The 22,463-nt window shown below is 43.5% G+C and overlaps 1 protein-coding gene across 1 annotated transcript; it reads left to right on the top strand.

The window, feature by feature from the left end:
- The first annotated feature begins 1,769 nt into the window (after positions 1-1,769).
- On the top strand, positions 1,770-11,026 carry LOC133892003 (transcription factor BHLH42-like). The gene is made up of 9 exons (XM_062332741.1): positions 1,770-1,905; positions 1,988-2,323; positions 6,768-6,864; positions 7,210-7,224; positions 7,518-7,578; positions 8,600-9,124; positions 9,596-10,020; positions 10,232-10,657; positions 10,799-11,026. The coding sequence occupies exons 1-9, from the start codon at positions 1,805-1,807 to the stop codon at positions 10,874-10,876; spliced, it is 2,064 nt and encodes a 687-aa protein (XP_062188725.1). The 5' UTR covers positions 1,770-1,804; the 3' UTR covers positions 10,877-11,026.
- The last annotated feature ends 11,437 nt before the right edge of the window (positions 11,027-22,463 follow it).

Genomic DNA, 22,463 nt, shown 5'->3' with positions numbered 1-22,463 from the left:
GTGACAGGTTTAGTTATTACTCGTCACTCATGTTATAGGTGACAGGTAATATTATGATCTATCACCTATTATCTGTTATCTGTGATGGGTAAATATCTGATACCGACCTGAGGCGACATAAGTAACAGGTCGTGTAATGACCCGTCACTTATGTCTGTCTCCTTTGTCCGTCTTTCATGTAGTGGGAGGCCGAGGAGGAGGACGACACTGACTACTTATTCATCGTGGACGATCCCAACTGGTTATGGTAGCCGTAGGAGAGCGGCGGGTGTAGTGGTTCTTTTGTGATGATGGCGAACCGAAGGCTTTAGGGTTCCCTGTGCGCGCGTGTGGCCACATCATTTGTTTTGGTGTCCAGTGATGACTACTTATTAGTGTGATGAAAAATAGTGATTTCAGATTAGTAGTATAAAGCTTAATTAATTATTGCTTGCCTATTTCAATTTTGATTTTTTGCTATGATTGGGTATCACTGTCGGTTCGTAGTTGGAACTGACAGTGATAAGAGATATAAATTGGTAGATTGGAGCTAAGAACCGACAGTGATACAAACTATCACTATCTGTTGGAGCTACGAACCGGCAGTAATAGTAAATATCTGTGCTGGTTCTTGAGCCAGTGGATTATTACTACCGCTTAATCACTGTAATACAATTTTTGAACCGGCAGTGATGACCCATTCTATAGTAGCGTTATTTAGTGAACACACTTCTCGACATTTCTAAAAGGCATCAACATTTTTTGTAACCTAGTTTAATAATTCTGAAAACCTGACAACAATTTCGAAACCTTGTACAATAATCTCTGAAACCCGCCAACAATTTTTGAAACCTAGTTCAGCAATTTTGTAAACCTAGTTCATCAATTTTGATTCTTGTCAACCATTTTGGAATCTAGTTGAATAATTTTTTATATCTACCTCAACAATTTCTAAAACCTTAATTTCAATAATGTTTTAGCCAAAGAAGAAAAGAATTTGGCTAGCGAAAAAAGAAGAAAGTGTTCTCTAGGTAATAGTGAAGTTCACTGCCTTGCAAATCTCCCCAACTATTGAGAACCAAGATAGAATATTCTTTCAGCGGTAGATGACATACTTATCGATAGTGAGGCGGGTGACTTCATCCATCTCCAATAAGCTCCGCATCTCTATCTTTAGTAGACGCTGTGTGAGGGTACGTATACGTCTATAAGGCCACTCCCACTGCTTTTGTTTCCTAGGTTATATTTTAGAGGAGAGAGAGTAAGAAATTGGACTAAAGAAATAAGCTTCCGATGCATACATCTAGTATTCTTGATGAACTACGTTTATTGTCTCACAATCATCTAGTATTGTTCAAAGAGCTAGTTTCTTCTATAAAAAACACACTTCATCTCTTTTTTTTAAATAACTTGTTACATCAACTTTTTGCTTACGTGGATATCTAATTAATATCTAAGAAATCAGTTATATTAGAGTATTAGAAGAGACCTATGTTGTACGGGTGTTTCTGAAAAAAAATTCTCATAATCTATTTCACATGTATGGGATGGCATTGAATACGGACTGACATTTGTAACGGCGACATCCCAATCTACTTGGATGGTGAGCTGCTGAGGACATAAATGAATTTGATCGGGGCCGGTCGTCCTTGTACCCCACGTGCCCTCGCGATACGGTGCATGAGTTCCACGGACCCGTCTGGTGTGCAGCCACCAGTCAACCGGGGAAGCCAGTCAGCCCTCAAACCCTCGCTCCATCCTCCTCCTCCTCCTCCTCCTCTCTCTCTTTCTCTGGTGCCAGTAGGTAGCTAGCTAGCTGCACACCATGGCGGCGAGCGGCGAGGCCACGCAGAAGGCGCTACAGTCGGTGGCGCAGAGCACGCGGTGGACGTACAGCATCCTCTGGCAGCTCTGCCCCCAGCAAAGGTACGCGCGTGCAACCTTCTTGCTTCTTCTCCACCTCGCTTTATCAAGCCGGTCGATCGATCTGATGGCGTCGCATGCGCAGCGCGCTGGCGTGGGCGGAGGGGCACTACAACGGCGCCATCAAGACGCGCAAGACGGTGCAGCCGGGCGGGGAGGACGAGGAGGAGGAGGCAACGGCGGCTGGGGCCGGCAAGGTGGTGCGCCGCCGCAGCCGGCAGCTACGGGAGCTGTACGACTCGCTGGCGGGGGAGGCCGCCGCCGCCGGTGGTGGCGGAGGGGGCGGCAGGGTCGACGTCCACCACGGCGCGCAGGCCGTGGCGGCGAGGCGGCCGAGCGCGGCGCTGGCGCCGGAGGATCTGACGGAGACGGAGTGGTTCTACCTCATGTGCGCCTCCTACTGCTTCCCTCCCGGCGTCGGGTACGTATGTAGCAATACCTGTTATGCTATCGCATTAAAATTAATGCGTTATACGAGCAAAACAAAAAAGCGACTTTTTTCAAGAGTGAGATTATTGATTACATATATGACACCTCTTTGTTTTAATTTATGATTCACCCTCGAAAAAGAGTGTTAAACAATTCAAACAAAATATTTTCCATATGTACAGTAAACATAATTATTCTATATATGACATTAGAGCTGTTCATGGTTAATTGCACTTCTGCTACTGTAGCATTAATGCCAATCTAACTATTATCTTGCCAAGTAACGTGAATGCATGCTAAATTACTGACCACTGTTATAGAACATGTTATAAGTAGCACGTTATCAGTGTCGGTTATGTAAAAATCGATACCGAAGACGTATCAGTACCGATTGTTACACTCCCGCGCGCGAAGAATGACTGAGGCGCTAAAAACCGGCACTGATAATGAAGGGACTATCAGTGCCGGTTCGTGTCACGAGTGTCACGAACCGGCACTAATAGTTGATGATAACCGATTTTCGAAAATTCATAACTTTTTATACGGTGTCAGATGTAGATAAACTTTATATGAAAATTATAGCTTTCGATGAGATCTATAACTTTGTAGTTGACAACCTTTTCATTTGAAGTAATTTAGATGTCGAAATAATCATGACAAACTTTCAGCATGAGGGATCAAAAGGAAAATATCTCATAATGCTATCAGCGATAAGAGATATGTGAGATGGTAAGGAATATATGTGCGAGGGAGGAGGTCATGGCTTCGAATCCAACGGAACACACATGTGCGAAAAAACGCGACGACGACGTGTGCGTGTGGGGTAGCTCAGGCCTCGGTCACTAATGGGTTGCAAAAATAAATTCATTTTTTTGGTTTCTGAATATCGATTTTTGGAACCGATTATCAGTGCCGGTTCCAATTAAGAACCGGCACTGATAGCACTGGCACACTAGTAGTCGGTGACTATCAGTGTCGGTTAAAAATCGTCACTCATAACAATTTTGAATCGGTATTAATGGCCTGTTATGGGGTAGTGAACAGCGAAAGAAATGCATAGAAGAAAGCAGTAGGGTTTCAAATATATCCCGCTATTTGGTGACGGCTCGTTTTCCCAGAAGAACAAATCACGCTTTAGGACCATTTATATATGAATTCAACTTTTCAATTCAAATCGATGAAAAATATAATTCTAGTTCGGAACCAGCCGCTATCTGTCATTCCAGACAAGAACCGGCCATGAACCGGTCAAATCCAAATTCCAATCTAAATTGGACAGATCAAAGTTTCCCCAACAGTACGATCTGGGGTTCAATTTTTTTTTCAGAACCGGGATTTGAAACACGGATCCTAGTACTGCATTATCATGCAGCGTGACACTATGAATGTGACAAGAAAGCAGCATTAGCACTTTAGCAGGCTTCCTAGTATAGCTTAATCTTGCCCTTAATCTTATAATTGAGTCCAAAGCAGTACATGAGGTTAGAAAATTAGCAATCAGCAGAAGCAACGGATTGATGTTTGTTAACGAGGTTTAGCTAAAGCTTACATCCCCAGGGCATAATTACATACACTCCTTCTTAACTAGCAACACCAACCGCTTCCTGGAGTTTTGGTAGAACCGCTGCAGCCCCTATGAACTTGTCGCTATGCATTCATAGTTACAACAATGGTCATTCTCTCATATTTATGAGGATACTTAGTTACATGAGTCCTACTAGGATTTCAGCTAGAGTTCTACTCTAACACCACAATATACTACTAATACAATTTCAAGTCATAACGTAACCAAATTTGTACAATCATTCAGCACATATCTAACAAACTTCACCTTAGCAAATAATCTGCCACCTTAAAGCCATCATCCACGAACCTCCATGTACACTAGACTTAAGTTGCCGCTTTTGCTGCTCAACAATAGCTGCTAGATGAGTTTTACTCAAACTCACCACCTTCTAGAATCATTGCTATCCCTGCAACTTCAATCTCTATGACTCCACTTGCAACTAAGCAATTTCTCTTCTATCAGTATAGTCCCTGAGTAAAATCAGATTCCTCTTTAGCTTTGACATATGCTTGACTCCTTGAAGCACGCAAGTCCATTATAGATGATGATTTTAATAGCATCTACTCCAGAACACGGTAGCCCGCGTTGCCACATAAGTAGATAAAATCAGAATCACCAGACTTCATAAAGACAACGGCTCCCTATTGGGCGTCACATGAAAAAGCCAATTGAATTTGACATCCACGCTCCTGATTGACCGCATTCTTGATACTGAGAATTTCATTGTTGCTTTTCGAGTCACCCATAGAAATTTCCACATTAGCATTTCTCCTCACCTAACTGTTTAAGTTATGATTCTCTGATGTCTTACACCGTAGCCTCTTGCAGTCCTAGATCAATCAGATTACTCCAGTTGCAAGTAGAGAACCCCATAATCTCTACTTCCTTACAATTCAGCCCTTGAAGGTTCTTCACACCCTTCGATCCATACTTCAGGAACCCTATACGTGCAACTTGAATCGATCTGCGTCTTTGTCGATTTGGAAACTCACAAGTCATCTCCAATGCAAACCTGCACTTTGAGCCCGCATGTGTTTTCACGCCACAGAGAATAGCCACCACCAGCCCTCACACTCCTATGTCATTATTGCCAGTGTCTTCATCTCTACCACCCATGGTATAACTGGCCTGTCATCGCTAGTCTATTCGCTCTGCACCACGGTATGTTCATCCTACAAGTGAACTGCCCATCAGCCTTCTCTGGACTATTTGTCATGTGCCCGCAAATTGTCAGGCCATCACCATTGAACTCTTATCAGTCACCATGTGCACCACTACCAAATGTCGTTGACAACCTTTGTTCATCACCGAGCACCACAACACCGGCTTAAGGTCTAGCCAGCTGGCTGATTGCCTCTCCTCCTTTACCTGTTGCAAAAAATCATCAGCGTGTGTGACCTCTTATCATACTCCAACACATACACACCTCATGTCCGCGACCTCTTATCGTGCTCCAATACCTGCACACCTCGTGCACATGCCCACACGACATGCATTATCATCTATAAGTCAATCCATCTGGTGTCTAACTAAAACTTCATTCTCACCTAATTGGACACCAGACTATTCACACGTACTGTGAATTGTCTGTCCGAGTCCATCACTAAACCTGTCTACCATGTCGAATCTCGTTGTACGAATAGTCCTTGCACTCACCTGGGCCGCAGCTCACTCTCGTGCACACGCCCACCATGCTGCTCTTGGGCCCGAGCTCCTCTACTAGGCCATCCAGCACGTGCTGTAGCTGCTTGGGCTGCCCTAGCTAGACCTTAGCCGGAGCTCCCTCAGCTGCATTGGACCGACTCCAATCAAGGGACGAGCCCTCTTGCACTACAGGCTGAGCACCAACTTATTAGAAAATTAGTCATCAATAAAGTAATTGATTGACCTATTAAGATGATGTATACAATCATAGACGATACTAAAGACATAATATTTATGAGTGATAATCAATAGCTAAAGCCTATATTCCCAGGACGCTCCTCCCTAACTAGCAATACTAGCCATATCCTGAGGTTCCGGCAGAACTGTCTTCGCCTCTACAAACTTGTCACTGTGCCATCATGATTACAACAGTGGCCCTCATTTTATATTTATGAGGTGACCTGGTTATAGGAGTCCTACTAAGATTCTAGCTGGAGTCTTACTCTAACTCCACCATATACCACTAATACAAATCTAAGTCCTATACGCAATTAATTACGTACAATTATTTGACACATATAACATATGAATTTCTTGTTCAGTAAGTGTCAGCTCAATCTTATATTTGTGAAGGATAACATATAAAGCTATGCATAGAAGGTTCGGAAGATCAGAAGAAAAAGGTGCTTCCTAACTTCTATGTAGCTAACAAATGCGGAGAATGTAACAAACGCAGTTTCTTTTAATGGTTCATCCAAATTGGTGCTCTTCGATAATAATAAAAAAACTCGGTCACGAGGAGAAGACATTCCCATGACTGTCTTGAGAGAGGAGAATACCGTACCCTTTAGAAAGTACTCACATGACTTACGAGCACCTAGATTTGAATCTAAGTGGACAACCTCTTAATTGGATGCTCTACCAACCCAGCTATTGCTATGTTCTCGCTTTTAGACAGTATTAGGTGATACTGGATAGGTATTTCTTCTCACATAAGATGGAAGACTGTAAATTATTGTTTTCTCCCTAAAAAATTATCTGAATGCGTTCCTTTGACCTTATTTTCAGAATCATAGCTGATGCTACATGCATCAACAGAGTGTTTACTGATAGGTGTAGAAAAATATACAAACAGTTCATATTACATAGAGATAAGATCTTCTTCATTTGCACCAGGAGACCTTTCATATATGACTCATAAATGTGTGCTGCTTTCACTTTTCAGGTTGCCTGGGAAGGCTTTTGCTATGAGAGGCCATGTATGGCTCAGTGGAGCAAACGAAGTTGACAGCAAAGTTTTTTCGAGAGCAATTCTCGCCAAGGTATGCCGTCACTTTTTTTATTGTTGCTTATTTTGCTTTAACGTATTAGTTGTTGGTAGTGCGTGAAAATCGCAGAGCCTCACCAAGTATAGATCAGAAAAAAATAATATTAAGTATGAAAAATATAAGTCTTTACATATAGTAGGAATTACAAAGAAATGATTGGAGCTGAAAATCTGAAAACCGGCCATCACTTTCCTGAAAAATGGATTCCAAGATATGAGCATGACAATCTCAAGAGAAGTCTTGTTTTCTTTCTTTCCCTGATCATAGAGAATGCTAATTATCGTTCTTGATACTCTTTTCATGTGTAACATAACAATTTTCGGTGGCAACGTATGGCAGAGTGCAGGCATCCAGGTTTTTTTCCCTCTGAAACTACTTATTGTTGTATGAGCCTGATCAGTGCTTCACTATTCAAGATTTGTAGATAAACCACTAGTTGTTTTGTTCCAACGCTTACTTTACTTTTAGTGCCATCATTCTCAGAATTTAAAAATATACTCTTTGGCGCTGAATTTGTTCTTTTTTTCAATGAATTCTGTTTTGCAAAGTAATTGCACGCGCATAGTGAATTTACTTCCATTAAATATTGAACCTCAGGTTTATGAACTCCAACTAATGTCCATGCATTGACTTCAATCATAATGCAGACGGTCGCGTGCATTCCTGCTGTCGATGGAGTCCTGGAAATTGGAACTACAGAGAAGGATAGTCTGTGTTTTATAGTTTGACATCCTTTTTAGCTAGTTAATTCATTGTAGAAATGATTACAGTTAGCTGTTACCTTTTTGCAAAGTGATAAACATTGAATAAAATTCAACTAATAATTTTCAATTATGAAATTAGTCAACCTAACTGTTATGGGCTGTTGGAATAGATAAGAACTATTGATTATTGTAGCGTGTGTTACAGTAGCACCATATCAGATTAGATTATGTAGAGATAAGTTAGTAGTTTAAATCAGATTCGTTAGAGATAAGATTAGAAATAAGTTAGAGTTGTATTTGAGTTAGGACTTTATAGGTTGGCTTGGTTATCTCTTCGCTGGCTATATATATACATGGCGCCAATATATATACACGGCGCCAATTGTGATTAAGGAATTAATCAAGAAAGAGAAATCAATCTAAGTTCCTATTGAAGTCTAAACCTTAGCTAATTAACATGATGACCTAGCTCAATGATTTGAACACACAACAACGAAAGCGTTAGATCTTACCAGAGCCTAATGATACCATTGTTGATCAGTAGATGTGTCGATGATGGAGTAGAACAACGATGTAGATGATTGGTTGGTGAAGTGTTGATGCTGTGCAGTTCGTTGGTGAAGCTCAGACGTAGTTAGTGTAGCACCAGATTCAATTAGATTAGTTAGAGATAAGTTAGTAGTTTAAATCAAATTTAGTTAGATATAAGATTATAGATTAGTTAGAGTTGGATTTGAGTTAAACTTTGTAGGTCGGCTTGGTTATCTCCTGGCCGGCTATATATATACACGGCGCCAGTCTTGATTAAGGAATCAATTAAGAAAGAGAAATTAATCTAGTTTACAGTCTCTTTCTCCGTCTTCCCTATAGTTCTAAGTTTCCTCAATCTATTGTCTAATCCCTCTCCTAACAGCCGTCGCCACCTGGCTATCCTCCCGGCAGGTGTTTACTCTAACACTAACACTGAGGATAATAAGTTTGGAAAACAGTATGATCTAACTAATCTATGAATATATTTCAGGTAGAAGAAGACATTGGATTAATTCAGTATGCTAGGAGCATCTTCATGGATCAGCATCTACATGGCATCCACATGATGCCTACCCTATCAGGGCATTCAACTTCCAACCCAATCACAAACATTAATCATCAGCCATTTGACATAAAAAGGGAACAATACGTTGGTGGCACAAATGTGAAGCCAAATAATCCCAATCCCGAAGACGAGCACAATGAAATGGAAGACGACTATGATGATGAAATCGACACGGCGTGCGCATTGGGTTCGGAGGCCAACACTGAAAAGAATTCATGTCTGCATCGGCTGCAGAACAATATGAGCAGTGAGCAGGATATGCCCAATGCAGGGAGCAGTGAACTGATGCAGGTTGAGATGTCAGAAAGGGTAAGAGATGGTTGCTCAAACAACATGGATGAAGAAGTTCAAATCCTAATGGTTTGCCCAAATAGTGATCTGCCAGGGCAGGATGAATTTGATCCATGGCATTGTCGCTACGAAGACCTATGCAGTAAATACCTACAATCTTCAGGTAATCCTTCTTTGTTCATTGTTCTTTCTTTATATTAATATATACATACAGTAGGGGCCTCCCCTCCTGTTTTCCCTAAAAAAATCCTCAGGCAATTTGGAATTATGTATATAGTAATTTCACTGTAAATTCTTCTCCTTTTCATTATGACCCTTACTGGTCAGCCTTCTTTAATTTTCCACAATTGACAGTCTTGCCATAGCATACTAGATTGTTGGCAAACTTTTAAAAAAAGTTCTGAAAGGTGCACAAATACTATCAAATTTGAGATACTTCAAATAATTTTTCTGAATCCAAAAATTTAACAGCTTAAATTTTCACACAACTGTTATTATATGTTTGCTTCAGAGTAGCTCATGTATTGTATGGCCAATAAAAAAAAGAAAAGCGCGCATACAGATATCTTTAATTTCATTTCTTCAAAAGATTGTTTTTCATTTAATCTCTATCTCCATTTGTTCTTCGTCCCAGCGGCTGAAGATCAGGCAGCACCAACCGAAAATGATCATTATACCGAAACAGTCCTGACAATCCTACGGAAAAACGCGCGCCGACAAACGCAAACAGCATCGAACATCAAGGCCTACCTGGCAGTCTCCAACAATTCATCATTTTCAAGATGGAACCCCAAACGAACCGATGATCTTCAGAGCATGATGGTCTCTGGAGGCACCCCACAGAGAATGCTCAAGAGCATCCTGTACGATGTCCCTAGCAGGTACAGGGGAGAGGCCCAGTCACTCGAGCCCAGGGATGATGAAGGTGCGAGCCGGTCGCAGAGAGGGCAAGTCCAGGCAGAGCTGAGTGCCAGCCATGTCCTGAAGGAGCGGAGGAGGAGGGAGAAGCTCAATGAGAGGTTCATCGTCCTGCGATCCTTGGTGCCGTTCGTGACAAAGGTGTGTATCTGAAAAATGAGGAACACATTCAGTTGTGCTCACATGAGTTCAGAACAATCTTCAAAAGAACAACTGTTGCGTACAATAGGCCCTGTTTGGAACGCGGATCGATATTTCACAGGAAACATTTCAGTTAGACATCGAACGTTGAACAGTGAATGCATCGTCATAAAAGGTTACTGATATTTAGGCAAATTCTTTGTGTCCGCAGATGGACAGGGCCTCGATCCTCGGCGACACGATCGAGTACGTGAAGCAGCTGCGAAGGCGCATCCAGGACCTGGAGTCACGAGCCCCACAGACGACGCAGCCTCGGGCAGCATCAACGCAGAAGAACAGAGCTCACCGCAGCACAGGCGCCGACTACCTCACACCCGCAAGCGCAGGAAAAAGAGCCGTGGAAGAGAGCGGCAGCTGCTGCAGCAGCAGCACCGGGGTGCCTGCGGTTGCGGCGCCGGGCACGGAGGTGCAGGTGTCCATCATTGAGAGCGACGCGCTTCTGGAGCTCCGGTGCCCGCACAGGGAGGGGCTCCTGCTCCGGGTCATGCAGGCGCTGCACCGGGAGCTTCGGCTGGACGTCATCTCCGTCCAGGCCTCGTCGGCCGGCGACGTGCTACTCGCGGAACTGCGCGCAAAGGTTCTTTCTGATTATATGTTCTTTCTGAAAATAATGTCATGGAAAAAATAATGTTTAGTGAGAGATTAGGAGCAGATGTGCTTGAGGTTCTGTTTATTGCAGTGTCTGAACTCTGAACTGTTCTTGACTTGTCAACTGCAGGTGAAAGAGGTGCATGGGAGGAGGAGCAGCATCACTGAAGTGAAGCGATCGATCCATCAAATCCTCTCTTCAGACTGAATCTGTAACAAATAGTACTACAAAAATTACAGGCTAAACATTGTAATTTTTTTTATATAAAATTATAGGTCCATGGCATCAGCTGCACATGACGAAACATGTTAGGTTCACTATCTGGACTTCGCTGTACTGCTACTGGTACACGAATAAACTATGCACTGCTGTCAATTAGACACATGGAAGCTGATTTTTTCAATAAAGGAATTATTGTTATATTAAAATAATATAACCGTACTAGAGTTTACTTCTGATCTTTACGTAACTTGAGACGCACACAACCAAAAGCACTAGAAACAAAAAAAGACTGGAAACTGAAGTCCAAATAAAGTTTAAAATTGAAACTTAGGAAAATCAAGATGGTGGGTTTAAAATCTACAGTCTAGATCCCATCCATGACGGGTAAGCTGTGCCCGAACCACCTGCTCCAGACGTGTATATGTCGCTATAATCATTTCTAGATCTTTCGGTTGCTGGAGCGCATGCCAAGTATGGAACCATCATATACATGTATATATAAACTACACAGTAGAAAAATATTTCTTTTTGTCAAAATTAATTTTATTTCTGCATAGCTATAGCGACTAACAAGGTCGCTGCTATCAATAGTATATAAACATTCAATTTTTTACTCAGACCATATAGCTAGTTTCCCATCATGTGAGTTACGCTACTAGGGGTAAAGTTTTGATGTCACTTGAATGATAAACCATGCGAAACGTACAAAACGACAATGAAAGAATAGATGTTTAATTGTTTCATTTTTTTGACAGAAATAACGCTTCTGACTCCCTTGCTATTTTTTTTTCATATTATCTTTAGTTAAGAGGATTCCTTGTTGGAGGGACCAAAGGAATATTTTGAATTTTATAGATAACTTTAATTTCCACATTTTTTTATTTATATTTGGGGTGTCAATATATTTTAATGCGTGATACAGGGAATTTACTAAGAATTTGCCATTTTAGGTTAAATTTTAGTTAAATCCATCCCGCTCTTATGTAAATGTGATGCTCCTAATCCTCATTATGAGATTGTTTCATACGATAAACCTTTGGCCATTCAAATTTTGACGGAAACTTATATTTGGTGATACTCTTGTAGTGCTTGTACAACAGCTTTCTGCTTATGCTGTACTATATAGTATAAACTGATATATTGTTCTTTAAATGGTGAATTTCCTACCTCACAAGCGCAAGCGCAGGAAAACGAGCCGTGGAAGCGAGTGGCAGCTGCGGCAGCAGCAGCAGCACCGGAGTGCCTGCGGCTGCGGCGGCCTGGCACGGAGGTGCAGGTGTTCATCACTGAGAGCGACGCGCTGCTGGAGCTCCGGTGCCGGCACAGGGAGGGGCTCCTGCTCCGGGTTCAGGACATCAGCTGTACATAGCGAAACCTGTCAGGTTCACTCTCTGGACTTTGCTGTACCGCTATTGGTACACGAATGAACTATGCACTACTGTCAATTAGACACATGGAAGCTTATTTTTGCAGAGAAAAAGATTGCGAGACGTCCTTCAAGCTGTCGCCTCCACCTCCGAGGGGGTGTTCCGGTGGTGATCCGGCAGGCATCACAGTCAGGCTAGAGATCCCTACCGCGCACTCCGGCCGTTTCACGGAATTTTCCGGTCGATGTATCCCCGTCGTGTCTGAACTGTTGGAATATCTCCTGATCGAGCCGAAGATCACGCGCCTGATTTCCTTCCTGATCACGTTCTGCCCGGTAACAGCAGTAACAGAACATGATCTCCCCACTGATGGCGCCCGATTCTGACTAACATGTATAGCTAGCGTTTTTAATCTAATTGATGGTTACTATGTGTAGCACGATTACCATGTATAGCTCAAGCTGTACCTACATGGCTACATATATGCACCCATGTGCAAAGGAATAGAACAAGCCCAAGATTATTCCCATACTTCCAGTTCTTTCATGGCACGAGCCTTAACATCACCTCCCCCCAAAAAAAATTTCGGCTGGCCACCCCCTACGTGGACCCTCTGCGCCCCCACCTGACACTGGGCACAACTTTGCCATGGCGGAAAACACAATCATTAATGTGCGTACGCATATGTCCTTCTCCCTCGAGCTTCATCCGCCGAACTACACCCTCTAGCGCAAACTCTTCTATGTTCTCGTCAGCAAATTCGGTGCTAAGGGCCATCTTGATGGCACCTCCCCCAAGCTGGAGGGCAACAACATCACCTGGGAGTCAACAGACTATGCTGTCCTCTCCCACCTCTACCCATCTATCTCCGAGGAGATCCTCGCCATCGTCCTAACCCCCTGCACCTTTGCTCGCGCCATTTGGACCAGTCTAGAGGGACTGTTCTGCGACAACAAGATAGCTCAAGCACTCTCGATTGAGGCTGAGTTCGGCAACTTGGCTCAAGGATACTAGTTCATCCTCTCCTACTCTCAGCGTCGTAAGTCCTATGCCAATGCCCTCGCTGACATCGACTAGCCGATCTCCGAGGGCACCCTCATCCTCACCCTACTACGTGGGCTAAACGAGCAGTTCCGCAATATCGCCACCATCATCAAGACCAAGAAGCCCTCCCCCTCATTTCTTGAGGCGCACTCCCTCCTTCTTCTCGAGGAAGTTGACCTCAAGATCACAACTCCAGGCTCCTCCACAGCTTTGGTGATCGCCTTTGACACCAAGCCCGCCAATGCTGGCACCTCTGGCCATGCAACTGGCTATAATGCAAGCAACAGGAGTTCCAACTCCGGTGGAAAGAAGAACAAGAGCAAGAATGGTCATTGCGATAGCAGCGGCAACATCGGTAGCGCACGTGGAGGAGGAGACCCCTTCCTTCGGCCCTAGGGAGGCATGCCCCCATGTGATCGGGTGCCAACTCCAGGCAGGGCATCCTCGGTTCACGTCCCTAGGCGCCCAGTCTGCCTTCGTTGCACCAGGCGTGTACAACACTCAAACTAACTCTACACAATCTTGGGACCAGGCCTCCCTCATCCAGGCCATGAATGCCATGTCCCTTTAGCGGCCAGGGCCATGGTACATGGACTCAGGTGCTTCTTTACACCTATATTCTGACCTCGATAATCTCTTCTACATCACACCTCCCCTTCAACTAGAACACATGTGGTTGTTGGTGTTGGCTCCATCCTCCCCATCACGCTCTCCTGTCACACCACCTTCTCTTCCACCTACCTCCTCACTCTTTCTAATGTTTTGGTTTCTCCCAACCTTATAACTAATCTTATTTCCATTCGCAAATTTACCACCAATAATCTTTGCTCTGTCGAGTTTGACCCTTTTGGCTTTTCTAGAAGGATCTTCGCACCAGGAGCATGATTCTCAGGTGAAATAGCTTCGGAAACCTGTACCCATTCTTCACACCACCTACCTCCGCTCACCGGGCTGTCATCACACCATCTGTCTCCAGCACTAACATTTGGGTCACCTCGGTAGCCAGTCACTCTCTACTCTTTGCGTAGGCAATGCTATTTTAGCTTACAATAAATTGGCACCATCACTTTGTCATGCGTGCTAGCTCGGTTGGCATGTTCGCCTCCCTTTTGCAGAGTCTATTTCCCGCACTAGTAGAGCTTTTACATTACTTCATTGTGATATATGGACATCACCTGTCAAAAGTATATACGGTTACAAGTATTTTTTAGTGCTGCTTAATGATTATATCCATTATTCTTGGACTCTCTCTCTCTCAAATTAAAATATGATGCTTTGCTTACTCTGAAAAAATTTCATGCCTATGCCATTTATCAATTCCACAGCACAATTCAGAGCATTCAGTGCGACAACGATCGAGAGTTCGAAAACCATGCTACCAGAGCCTTCTTCCTTACCTATAGCATCCGCCTTCGCCTCTCGTTCCCCCACACTTCTCAACAGCATGGAAAATTCGAGTGCACCATCCACACCACTAATGATGTTCTACACTCCCTACTTTTCCATGATCTGTTCCACCACCCTACTAGGTCCTCGCTCTGTAGAATGTGTCTTCTTTGGCTTTCTAGAAAATAATAAAGACTCTCGTTGCTTCAACCTCACCAATCATCACATCATCATATCCTGCCATGTGATTTTTTTTTCACGAATCATCTTTTCCCTTCGTCTCACACCCAGCGTGTACTCTATCTTTGATGCACAAAATTCACCAGTGACCCACATCACCTCAGCTCTATGATAGCACAAGCTACGCAATCGGTAGCGCAAAAAGTGTGACCAGTGACCTTACCGACACAGCGGTGGCCAACGCGGATGAGGTAGCAGCCGATGTGGTGGCATTGCGCATTGCTTGGTGTAGACATGGTGCATGGTGTGCACGTAATGGCTAGCACAATGGTGGTCAGTGAAAGCGATGGTAGTATCGGTGGTGGTGGCACACCACTTTAGGTCTACACGCACCATCGTAGCGTGACTACTGGCGTGGTGGAGCAGCATGACACAGGTGCAATGACTGGCATGATGACAGTGGTCAACGCGGGCGTGACACACGATGTGGCGATGGCTTGCACGACCGAGATGGCGGCCGACATGGAGGCGGCGCATGGTGTGGACGTGGGCATAGAGCACAACATGCACATTACGGGCGCGGTCGCTGGTGCAGTGGCAGTCGGTGGAGCAATAGCCAATGACCACCCAATGGTTATGTGTGCCAAAGTAGGTCGTTGACCTCAACACTACCATCTCAACCATGTCTCCCCTACCGAAGACCTATAGCGGTGCTCTCAACTATCCTCATTAGCGTGCCACGATGATAGATGAGTTCACTGCCCTCTGTAACAACAACAATTGGGACCTGGTGCCCCCTCCTCCATGCACCAACTTTGTCTCAAGCAAGTAGATGTTCCACCATAAGTACAACTCTGATGGCACACTCCCAAGCTACAAGGCATGCTGGTTTCTTCATGGCTTATCCCAGCAGCCCGACATTCACTATGATGAGACCTTTTGCCTTATTGTCAAGCCCATCACCATCCACGTGGTGCTCTCCCTCGCCATCTGCAACCACTGGCTCGCAGCTCGACGTCAAGAACACATTTTTGAATGAGAAGTTGTATGAGATGGTCTACTACCAACAGCCTTCCGGTTTTGTCAACATTGACAAACCACACCATGTATTTTGGCTCAACATGTCTCTCTACGGCTTCAAGTAGGCTCCCCACGTGTGGTACAACTGGTTTCAGACCTTCATCATCTCCCTCGGCTTTTGTGGCTACAAGTCAGATTCCTCCCTATTCATCTACAACAATGAAGCATACATAGCCTACCTGTTGTTGTACATCAATGACATCCTGCTTACAGTACCCAGTACGGGCTTTCTTCAACGAGTCATCACCACCCTCTGTCATGAGTTCGTGATGACTGACTTGGGCTTCCCAAGAGAAAAACGCCATCGATATTCTACAATAATGGGCCAACATGTCTATATGCAACCCGTGTGCCACATCCATCGACTCCAAGCTGCTTCCCACTACAGGTGATCCGATTTCCAACCCGATGATGTACATGAATCTAGCTAGTGCTCTCCAACACCTCATGTCACTACTCCAGAATGAGTATTTACAGACAAATTTTAAACCCTATCATAGATGGTTATAGATTCCATATGTGCAAAAGTGTCTATGATATCGAACTTGTTATAGATGGTTTTAGAACCGTCTGCAATACACTTACGCACATACAAATTTTCTAGATATCCATTTGTGTGTAGTAAGAGTTACAGACGTTGTTTGTTTAAACTCGTCTATGATTACTAAGAGTTACATATGGGTTTTGTTTAAACCCGTCTATGTTAATTGCCACAAATATTTTTTTTAAAACTGTTTGTGTCTCCCTTTCCCTATAAGAAAATTTGCTTTCTGGCTCAGCCAGGAAGAATATTTGCTTATAGTGGGAAAAGGGCCACATAGATACACACTTTATCATTCTCAAATTAAACACATTAATACACTGTTTAGAACATTGATCACACATTATTTATAACATCGATCACACATTGTTAATTACACAAAACACAAGCATTTACATATATATCACAAAGGTTAAAAACATCACACGGATGCAAATTACACATTGTTTAGAATCCATAAATCTAGCTAACTATATATCATTGGTCGATCAGCATCGTATTCCAAAACTATGAAATGATTGACATCATGATGACACCATTTTCCAAAAAGAAGAAAAGGGGAATCGTCAAACTTGTGTCAATCGATGTTGTCTTTCAAAAAGATGAGATGATAGACATCATCTCAGCCTTCTACGTTTCAACACAAGGTCAGCCCAAGAATCATCTTCAATTAGCAACTCACTGTCATTTGGATTTGGCTGCACCTTGATTATTTCACGCATCAGCTATAACCAGATTGTGTTGCTGCTAAACTTCTAGCTATGGTTTAGTAGGAAATGGGCATTCAAGCCTATCTTGCAATGGATAAATTTCCACCCGGTAGAACAAAATGGAGAACACGGTTGATGGTGTACACATGGTCGATGGAGGGGGCCTTCATAGCAGCGAAGAAAACAAAATCTACTGGGTCGAAGTTAATGCCAAGCATCTGTGTCGTCGAAGCCACCATAGGGACAACCTGTAATGCCCCAAAAATCATATAAATAAGTGTTGGCTGGACATTATAAAGAGGATGCGAAAAGTTAACTTTTTGACCCGTCACTCGGATGGACGATTGGAGACCACGGATGCGTAGGGCTCGTCGTAACGATTTCGTTTGACTACTCGCATGTTATGTTCAGACTTCAGAACATGAAGCTGCGAATTGGATGCTTGAGATTCAAAGAAAAAAAAAGGAGACTGATCCTTTTCTTCTTAACCCTAGAGCCCGACTCTCTCCGATCCGGATCCTCTGTAGTACTAGAGGATCTACAGTGATGAGAAATCTTAGCCGTCCGATCCGTGATGGAAGCTTCGGATTGACTACTACAGTAAAAGAGCTACAGTACAAAAGTTCTTGTACAGTATCGTGATCCACAGTAAGTACAGTAAAAATGATTAATTAATATAGATTACTGTAGCGCAAGACACATTTCACTGTACAAACAGTGTTTCTCTGCCTTAAACCTGGCTTAATGCAGAGGATTTGGATCCTGCTCTCTCCCTCCCCACAGCAGCAGCCACCCTACCTTCTTCTAAACTTCACGTAGAAGGAAGAAAGAGAGGGGAAAAGAAGAAAGAAGGGGGAGGAGATCAGGAGGAGGAAGAAGGGGGCTGACGCCACCCTAATCCCCTCCTTTGGGTTGATTTTTGTGGTTTAGATCTCGAGTTTAGAGGGGGCTTAGGTTGAGGTTTGGTCGAAATCAGTTTCGTCCCCGTTCTGAAATTCGTCAGATTTGTGCAGTCCTTGTTCAATGTCGTTTTTGGGCATGTTAGCATCTGAAATAAATTTGCCCACCATGGACAAAGTTTTAGGGGACTTAAATACCTTTATTTTGGCGCTAAGATTGATTACCCGCATAGCCTCTGTAGTTTGAGATATATCATCGTTTCAAATTGACTAATTGATTTTCTCTGTCAAGAATCTGGATAGTAGTGGATAAAACCAGTATTTTTGCCATCATATTGGAATAATTTTAGGGTTTGATCTGAAGCAAAGTTCTAGAGTTTTTCATAATCTTTCCAATGGCATAGAGAGCGTTATCATAGGATGAGTAGAACTCTAGTTATGGCCTCTTAAAAGTTGCTACTGTTGTTTCATCGTGAGAAAGTTTAGTCATGTTCAGAGTGTGTTCTGGCCACCTTAGAGGCTTCAAATACAAAAAGCTATAACTAGAAAGTGGTAGACAATTGAGTTGTATAGATTCAGTGAAATTTTTAGAAGTTTTGGAGTTGTGTATTAATTACGGAAAAAATGTGAATGTTTCTGTCAGACTTTTCGGGATAGTTTTCAGTGCTGTTTTCAATAGCAGATTAGAGGCCCTTATTGACCTGATAAAAATATAGTTTCTGCACAAAAGATTTAGCCATTGTTGTGTAGTTTCCAGAAGTGTAGTTTCCAAAAGATTTTGCAGTATTTAATTGAATTATTTCCTATTATTGAAGTGGATGTTGAGAAGCGAATGCCTCTCCAGAAGATATGAGGATGTGGTTTAATCTTTTTAGATGAGGTTTATGATAATCTTGGATGTCTAATTTGGTTTGTTTTTATGCTATTGTTACTCTCTTTTAAATCGATATCTAATGAACTTGTATTTTAAATAGCTTGTTAAAGCAGTTTGCTGCTGGGATTTTATATCTCACACCTCTTAATAACCTTTCCAGGTGCTTGATGCTTGTTTGCTTGGACGGGATGGGAGTAGCAGCACTTCTACACGTTATAATTACACATATTAATGCAGTAGTGGTGTTGTAATATTAATGCAAGCGTTTGAGTTGTTTATCTCTTAGTGTTGCTTAGCGTCGGTAAACTTATGTTTTAGTTTGCTTTGTAGGAGGTCAATTTAATGCCTTAATGCATTGGTTATTTGCTAGGATAATTATGTGTTAGTGTGCGGTTTTATTTATGCACCCTATATCTATGTTGTTGCTTCTGTCTTATCATGTTTTAGAGGAGGTGCTGCCAAAATTTTATAGTTTTGGCAAGTCATGTGGAGTAGTTTGTAGTAGCATTCTAGGCTTTTGCGGTGTCTGGGGTGTTATAGTTGGTATCAGAGCCTAGGCTTTAGATTCTAGGCGAATTAAGGCTTAATTTGACACATTTGCACATATAAGATGGGTAGAAGGGTTGTTTATTTTATGCTTACTCTGCTATGCTTGTTCTATCTTGTGTTTATGTTCTACTTGAAGTTGATGTATGCGTGTGGTTTGTCTATTGTGTGGCTATAGCTAGGCCACCTAAGAGGCAGAGTCAGGCTCATTCCACAGCGAATGATAGTAATGCCCAACTGCTAGTGGCGATGCAGAATGAGCAGGATGCTCCTATTCTGGAGCAGGGTGCTATTGCTGCTGAAGGCCCTGCTAGTGGTGTTTATTCAATCCAGTGGACTGGGATGAAGTTGGATCATTTTTATGGCAGTGGCACTCCAGTTCAGGTCGCTGATTGGTTGTCCTACATGGAGGACAAGATGGAGGTCTTCGATGTGCTAGCTCAGGACCGTATTCTCTATGGCACTCAGTTGCTGGAGGGTGAGGCCCAGATCTGGTGGAAGGGAGTGCAGTCAGCTCACACAGCTGCACATGGACCATTGACTTGGCCTGATTTTGTCAGGTAGTTCGAGAGGAGGTTCTACCCAGTGACCTTTCTGGACAAGATGAAGATATACATGCATAGCTATGTGCAGGGTAGGAGGACAGTGTCTGAGTATGAGGTGGGCTTCAACCAGATTGTTCGCTTTGTTCCGCTTGTGGCTCATGATTAGGCGGAGAAGGCGAGGCAGTTTCGCCAGGGCCTCAAGCCTTCAATCCACCACACTTTGGGTCCTTTTTCGGTGGTGGACTTTTGCACCATGGTCGAGCAGACCTTGGGTGTGGAGATGCAGGAGGTGTACACTGAGGAAGCACGCAAGTCTGATGGAGATCAGACACAGGGTTAGATTGACAGGAAGGGCCATTCTGGTGGTCTTGTTCATAAGAAGGGCAAGTTCCAGTGTCACCAGCTTTACTGTGGCAGTTCTGGACGTTCTCGCACTTTAGGGGGAGTACTACACAGTACCGTGCCGTCCCTAAGCCGGGCATGGGGATGGTTTATTTCTGTTGTGGAGATGCTCATCGTAGGAGTGAGTGCCGGTGGTCCAGCAAGTGCTCTATCTGTGGTCAGGACCACAAGGACGTGGTTTGCAGGAGGAATGCCAACGGCAAGCTTCGATGGGAGCTAGTGACTTCTTCGACTTCTGGTGGCATTGTTTAGATGATGGCCGTTACTTCTTCTTTGGTGCCTTTGCCCCGCGCCTACACCACAGCAGTACTTGCCTGTGTCATTACCTCAGCAGTACGTGATGATGCCGCCTGCTACACTGACGTCTTCTTCGACACCTCAGCTTGGCGCATTTCGACTGCCCCAGACTGCTACTTGTTCACCACCGCCTACACTGTGGGGTTCTACTTCGTTTGGCTATGCTGCCAGAGCTTCTTCTTCTGGTGCTCCCAGGGCATATGCTATGCCCTCTTCGGACGGTAGAGACAGTGGAGATGTGGTGACAGGTACCATTTCAGTTGATTCTTTTGATGCACATGCTCTTTTCGACTCTAGCACTAGCTTCTTGTTTGTTTCGGAGGTCTTTGTGGGTCATGCTGGTCTTTCTGTACAGAGGATTAGTTGGGCAGTTGTGGTCAGTTCTGCTAGAGGTTCTATATCCAGTTTTTCTATCTGCCCTGGTTGCATTATCTCCCTTGCGGATGAGGATTTTGTTGCTAATCTCATGGTGATTTCTTTGGAGCCTGTTGATGTTATTCTTGGCATGGATTGGCTTTCTCAGTATCGGGCTGTTATCTCTTGCTTGTGGAAGATAGTCTCTTTTTAGGCACCATCTGGTCGAGAGGTGGTTTTTCAAGGGAGTGCTATGAAGTACTCTCTCTCGCTGTTGTGCCAGTTGTTCCCTGACCGTTGGATGCGGAAGACTGGTATTCTCTTAGCTATGGTGGATGGTCGGGATGCTGCTTTGCAAGTGGAGGATATTCGTGTGGTTTGCCACTATCCTGATGTGTTTCCTGATGAGCTTCCAGGTTTGCCTCCTGAAAGAGAGTCTATTTTTCAGATTAAGTTGGTTCCTGGTACGCAGCCTATCTATAGGACTCCGTACAAGATGGCTCCAGTGGAGCAGGTGGAGTTGAAGAAGCAGTTGGATGACCTCCTAGCTAAGGGGTTTGTCAGGCCTAGCACGTCGCCTTGGGCTGCTCCTGTTTTGTTTGTGGAGAAGAAGGATGGCACCAAGAGGCTTTGTGTGGATTATCGAGGTCTTAATTAGGTGACTATCAAGAATAAATATCCTTTGACTCATATTGATGCTCTCTTTGATCAGTTAAGAGGTGCTAAGGTGTTTTCTAAGATTGATTTGAACTCTGGGTATCACTAGATAAGGATTAAGGAGGAGGATATCGAGAAGACTGCTTTTAGCACGAGGTATGGGCATTATGAGTATGTTGTTATGTCTTTTGGACTAACAAATGCCCCTGCTGTTTTTATGGAAGTGATGAACATGATGTTACATGAGTACTTGGATATCTTTGTTGTCGTGTTCATTGATGATATCTTGGTCTATTCTAAGTCTGAGGAGGAGCATGAGGTTCATCTCGCCCTTGTTTTGGATGCTCTTTGGAAGAATAAGTTTTATGCTAAGTTGAAGAAATGTGCTTTCTGGCTTTCTGAAGTGAGTTTTCTTGGCCATGTGATTAACCAGCATGGTTTTACTATGGATCCGAAGAATGTTGCTTCAGTGGTGGAATGGAAAAGACCAACTAATGTGACTGAGATTTGGAGTTCTCTTGGGCTTGCTGGTTATTATCGGTGTTTTGTGCAGGGTTTCTCTATCATTGCTAAGCCGATGACCAGACTTATTGAGAAGGGTGTTCCTTTTGTATGGGATGATGATTGTGAGGCCAGTTTTCAGACTCTGAAGGATAAGTTAGTTAATGCCCCTATTCTTGTTTTGCCCGA

This window comes from Phragmites australis, chromosome 15, assembly GCF_958298935.1.
Source record: "Phragmites australis chromosome 15, lpPhrAust1.1, whole genome shotgun sequence".
NCBI lineage: Eukaryota > Viridiplantae > Streptophyta > Magnoliopsida > Poales > Poaceae > Phragmites > Phragmites australis.
This window is presented reverse-complemented; position numbering and strand designations above follow the sequence as displayed.